Source organism: Muntiacus reevesi, chromosome 4 (genome assembly GCF_963930625.1).
Source record: "Muntiacus reevesi chromosome 4, mMunRee1.1, whole genome shotgun sequence".
NCBI classification, from domain to species: Eukaryota; Metazoa; Chordata; class Mammalia; order Artiodactyla; family Cervidae; genus Muntiacus; species Muntiacus reevesi.
Window position 1 is genome coordinate 51117216 of NC_089252.1, and position 6000 is coordinate 51123215.

The 6000-nt window shown below is 47.6% G+C and overlaps 1 protein-coding gene across 2 annotated transcripts in view; it reads right to left on the reverse strand.

Annotated features, from left to right (window-relative positions):
- The window catches only part of MBD2 (methyl-CpG binding domain protein 2), a 65606-nt gene extending 63044 nt beyond the window's left edge, over window positions 1–2562 (reverse strand). The window contains exon 1 of one of the 2 annotated variants that reach the window (XM_065932753.1): window positions 1937–2562. In XM_065932753.1, the coding sequence (XP_065788825.1) occupies window positions 1937–2493 (557 nt within the window). In that variant the 5' untranslated portion in view covers window positions 2494–2562. The remainder of the gene's footprint in view (window positions 1–1936) is intronic. The other variant, XM_065932752.1, reaches the window with a different exon arrangement.
- Window positions 2563–6000: the final 3438 nt, after the last annotated feature.

Here is a 6000-nt window from a genome sequence, read left to right on the forward strand (position 1 = left end):
AATAACTTTTCCAGCTGCTGCAAGAACTGCAACAAAAAAAGCTCTGCAGTAACCAAGTTAGTTTGAACAAACATATCATCCCAAAACCAAACAATGCATACCCCAGGAAAAAGTCAAAAGGGGTGAAATTCAAAGCTGAAGATGCTCTACTGAGAACAGACTAGTCACCCATTCCTCACAGAGGTCAATCCCAGACACAGAATATTCTTGTCAAACATCACTGGCTACAAGACGTCAAAGCAGACTTCACGTGAAGAAGTGTAGGCATGCTACTTGATTAGAAAGAAAACAAAAAGAGCTGTTAATGAAAGACTATGCAAAAATGAACAATCGTAAAAAGCACTGCAAGAAACAAGTGAGCCTGAGAGGAATAACAATTTGCTCCAAAATAACTTAGTATTACCGAAGTATAATTTAATACATAATGATGGGGAAATACAAAACACAATTATCACCTTTGTATGTTTAAAACAAGCTTTCTAAGTATCATTTAATATTTCAAGATGAGTGGTCTCAGATTAAATGTCAAAATAAACTCTAGTAACACCACCACTTTCATTTTTTTTACTTGAATAGGTGAAATAATTTTACTAAAATTCCTCATCCATATACTTGAGCAACCATCAGGAATGTGTTTGTATTTACATGTTGTGCCAGTAGTGATCATACTTGGATGTATGTATACATGCACATATACACAGATATATTTTTTAACCTCTTAAATCTATTTAAGAGTATTCTCAATTCATAAACATGGTATTTTGTGTGTGCATTTGTGTACTATACACACACACACACACACACACACACACACACACTCACTTTTCCCATGGGTAATGAATCAAACCTACTCGATGTCAGAAAACAGGAAATCCTTCCTAACACACTCTGATGGTTAAATGGCAGATGACAACTACTCCAACACCTATGTATAGTCCCTGAAAATGACTCAACGAACCCACAAACGCTGCTCTCCAAGCCACTGAGTATAACATGTTTAAGTTCTCGTCTAGAAATGGGAGAGTTTATAAGAAAAGCAAATTTGTTTTTAAGAAAATTCCACTGGTATCAAGAGCCACAGACCCTGTCCTGAGCTTACTGGGTCATCCAAACTAATGACAGGGACAGCATGACCACAGGATTCATCATCAAGCTGAAAACCTTTCATTCGGACCAAGATTTCTCAATCCTGCACTTGTAACATTTTGGGCCAGTTAATTTTTTGCAGTGAGGGCTGCCCTGTGCATTACAGAATGTTTAGCAGCATCCCTGCTCTCTGCCCATTACAAGTCAGTAGCACCCCCCTTCCCTGGTCTGACAACCAAAAACGTCCCCAGACAGTGCCAAATGTCCCCTAGGGGGACACACTCTGATCTAGGAGCCTGACAACTGACCACACTGCTTCCAAAGGCGAGTCAATTCTGCAACAACAAGGGCGGTTCCAAGAAAACTACAGGCATCCCCAGTGGTGACTTTGTATGACACTTCCCCGGGATCCCAACAAAGTAACTAAAACCTGCTTCACTGTCATAGATGGCTCCTTTCTTCCACGTGTGCGTGATTAAACACTTTGCGATGATGAATCTGGGACGGACTTGGGACGGCGGCCAACAGTGGCTGGTTTTATAGTTTCGATGAATTGCACCTTCTTTTAACCCTTCGGTGGACCAGTCAGCCCTGGCATAATAACCCTGTCTTTCCCCCCGCAAACCATCACTCCCCGGGCCCCTACCCCGTGGAGATGCCTCCGAGGGGCTCGCACCATTCGGACGCTCGGACGCTGTGACTGTCACTGCACTGGGGGGTTGGGGGGGGTCCCTCTCAGCCAAGGGCCCGGCCCCTCTGCTGTCCTGCTGACACCCCCCTACCCAGGTCAGCGCTTGACCCCCCGACCCCGGGCTGACCCCGCCGCCCCCCGCCGCCCCCCAAGGCGTACCTGAAGTAGTAGACATCGCTCTTGCCGGCGCTGAGCCCAGATTTTCGGATCACTTCCTCCTTCTTCCATCCGGGGGGGAGGGCCGGGCAGTCCATCCTCTTCCCGCTCTCCGCGGCCCGGGGTCCCCGGGGCCCTGGCCCCGCGCTCCCCGACGGGAAAGGGACCGGCTCCCGCCGGGGGGCGCCGCCGCCGCCTCCTCCTCCTCCGCCGCCGCCGCCGCCGCCGCCGTCGCCGCCAAGGCCGCCGCCGCCGCTCGGGGGACGGCCGCGGCCCCGGCCCCGGCCCCGGCCCCGTCCCCGGCCACGGCCCCGGCCCCGGCCACGGCCACAGACGCCGCCGCCGCCGCCGCCCCGGCCCGCCGGCTTCCACCGCCCCCGGCCACGGCCGCCGCCCCGCGCGCCCTCCCTGCGCGCGCCGCTCACCGGGGACGGGGCGAGCGCGCAGCCCGGGCCCCCCTGCTCGATGGCGGAGCCGCCGCCAGCGCCGCTGCCGCCCGCCGCGCTCTCCCCCTCCTCCTGCTCCGGGCAGCAGCGGCCTCCCCCCGGGTGCGCGCGCATCCAGCCCCCTCCCCAGCCGGCGCTGCGCTTCTTCCGTAACCGAGCCCTTGGAATCCCGGAGACCCGCCCCGCCCGCGGCGCGGCGCGCGGGGGACGCGCGCAAGCATCATAGAGCGGGCGCGCACAGAGCGGCCCTCCCGCCGGGGGGCGGGGCCTCCGCCGCCTCCTCTCAGGTCCTCCGAACGGCCCGGGCGGCCATCTTGTCCCCGCCTCCTAGAGGACACGCCCCCGCCAGCGGCCCCGCCCACCGCGCCTCCGGCCGCGCCCTTCCGGCCCCCCGCCCCCACGCGGCGCGCGGTCTAGGCCCGGGGCTGCGGGCGGGGAGGTGTCAGGGGGTCTGCGGTTCCTTAGTTTCGAGTTGCGTTACCCTCGCTCACGGTGCAATCTTACCTACGTCTGCGTCCCAGTTAATGAGCAACAAACAAAGTGTATCTCTTATTTTATATTTACCACCTCGACTGTTCATTTAATGAACAAGAGATACCTTTTCCTGCCTCGACGTCATAGCTTGCCAGGGGGCTCAGGTTGATGGAGTGAGTCGAAGTGTCCTCATAGCGGAGTATCACTAGCCTCCGGAGTCCGGCTTTCAGAACTTTGGAATTCTGGGTTGGTTATCATCCCAGAACTTTGTAAGGCCATAGGAAGGGAAATGACAGCCCCCAAAGATCCCTCCAGTTCTACAGGATTTACCTCTAACGTCCCCATAAAATGACCAGGATTCCTGAATTCACCTGGAATTGACCAAACTTCTTAGGATCTTTTCTTAAACTTATACTTCGTTTTCTAATGACCTTTGACAAATATCCATGGCCTTTGACTTCGTTAATCCACCCTGGTGCTGAAAGACCCATTTAACCTAATCACTAGCCTTAAGGAATCTGCGTGGAATTCACTTGCACCTGCCAGCTCATTGTTAAGGAGTGATTTTTAAAGACTAATACCAAATTGATTAAGAAAACTGATTTCCATTTCAGAGGAGCACAACTTCTGTTTGTTTAACCTTTTTGCATACATTATGAAACGTTGGGTTACTGAAAATAGTGTTAGGCTGTCTTCAGATTTTGAACATACAGGACCTAAACGTTGAGGACCAAGTTTAAGGGATAGAAAAAAACTGATGAACATAAAGTAGTGGAAAATCTATATTTATTTGATTTGCTTTTGCAATTTATTAAGACAAACATCAGCTCAAACACACAAACTTGCCTCTGAGCCTGACCTTAGACTGCTTTTAATGTCTTTGAGTTGAGATACATTAAGCTATAGCTTCTTCCAAGAAATCTGTCTAGAACTGTGTCTAGCAAAGAGTTGGAAAGTCAAGTTCTCAGGAGAGAGGTCAGTTCTGAAGATAGGCATTTAGAAGTCAACTTGTGAAAGTGATCATTGAAGGGAACCCTGCAAGTAAATAAGATCTCCAAGGAAGAGCATACATGGTAAATTAATTAATTAATTAATTTAAAATTTAAAGATCATTTAAAGAACAGAAAGAGGAACCAAGAACTGAGTCATAAGGAACACGTACATTTATGGCTCAGGTGAAGGAGTTAAAGTCAGAGATTTATGAGATCAAAATTTGGATAACAGGGAATCCCCCGGCAGTCTGGTGGTTAGAATTTTACTTCCACTTCTAGGGGACAAGATTCGATTCCCAATCGTGAACCTAAGATCCCCAAGCCGTGTGGTGCGACCAAAAAAAAAAAAAGTTTGGATAACAAACACCCTGTAGGAGGAAGGGTTGACTTTCACACTTAATTGTTGAGATAACAGATGGGAAAAGATAGACTTTTGGAAATTTTTTCCTTTCCATGCGGGTGTCTAGCAAGGCTGTAGATTGAATGATGCAATGGATGTAAAAACAGGTCTAAAAGACTAAATCACTATCAATTTAAGGTAATTGCTTTGACTTCTACTACCAGATTGTATTTGCTAAATCCCACTAGATAAAGTGGGGTGCTCCCTTAGTTAAGAAAAAACTCATATAGGGCATTTCAAAAGCTTTTCTGGTCAAACTTGAATTTTTCTGCTGTGATACCATAAACCAAAGGATAAAAACAAACAAAAGCACTTAATTATTCTACCACTAAAGGAAGAAAATTATCTAAGAAAACATTAAATTCTCGCAGGGACTATATTGACACCTACAAGTATTGAGGATAAATGCTTAGCACTTAAGACATAGATCCTTCTGTTTTCCTTAAAATACTGGACAAGTAATAACTCTTTTATAACCCTGGGAGAATGCATGTCCTATCACCCTTTGAAGAATAGCAACATTGTTTTTCTGAGGCGAGAAAGCTGTGATCAAATTTTTCAATTTTAATCTCTCTCATAGTGGAAAAGGTCTTGCTAACTTCACCTTATGGAAAAAGTGAAAGACAACACCAGAGAGGATTATGTATGAAATCTGGTCGATTAAGCAAACAACTGAGATTTAACCACCTTGGATCTCTTACCCTCAGGTGTAGAAGCAGATGTTGAAACACCAACTGTCACCCTTGAAAGACTACCTATTCTTTAAAATATTTTCCTTGCATTATTTCTGGGGAGAGTTGAGGTTAAGCCACTACAGTAATGTAGTTTTCAAGAAAATAGGTGTTAGTTTGGATTTTTATTGAGAAAAATGGAACAAATTCAGGGAATGAAACTTCCAAGAGTGGGAAGTAGTGGCTAGTTTTAAAGAAAGAAAGTGAAGTCGCTCAGTCGCGTCTGACTCTTTGCGACACCATGGACCCCAGGCTCCTCTGTCCACGGGATTTTCCAGGCAAGAGTACTGGAGTGGGTTGCCATTTCCTTCTCCAGGGGATCTTCCCGACCCAGGGATCAAAGCCGGGTCGCCCACATTGTATTCTGTGTTTTTATTAAAGATATATAACCTGCAGGCTTCCCAGGTGGCTCAGTGGGTAAAGAGTCCACTCGCAGTGCAAGAGATGCAGGAGACTCGAGTTTGATCCCTGGATCAGGAAGGTACCCTGGAGGAGAGCATGGCGATCCACTCCAGAATCCCATGGAGGAGGGAACCTGGCAGGCTACAGTCCATAGGGTTGCAAAGAGTTGGCCATGACTGAAGTAACTGCGCGCACACACAAACATGTAACTTGCATTTGAATTTTTGATTGTGATAAGATACTCAGGAAAAGAAGGATTTAAATATTGGAAATCTTCTTGTTTCTAATGAGCATATTTGCATCAGGTGATAACAGGGGCATCGCTTTCCCTCTCTTGACAAGAGTCCAAGCCGCAGGGTCAGAATTTATCAAGACGTTAAATACGAGTGAGGGCATAGCCAAAAACCATTTTCCAGCTCCAATTAGCAGGTTTTATGATTCACTGAGTTGGCCCAACTACTGTTCACTAATTCCCAACTAAAACGAAATGCTGCTGGCATGGCACGTCAGGTTGCCAAAGGACACTTTCAAGTACATGCAGTATAAATAAAGGGTTTTTTATTATTACTATTACCTGCCACTTGGAATGACTACAGAGGAATCTTACACTGCATAGTTCAAG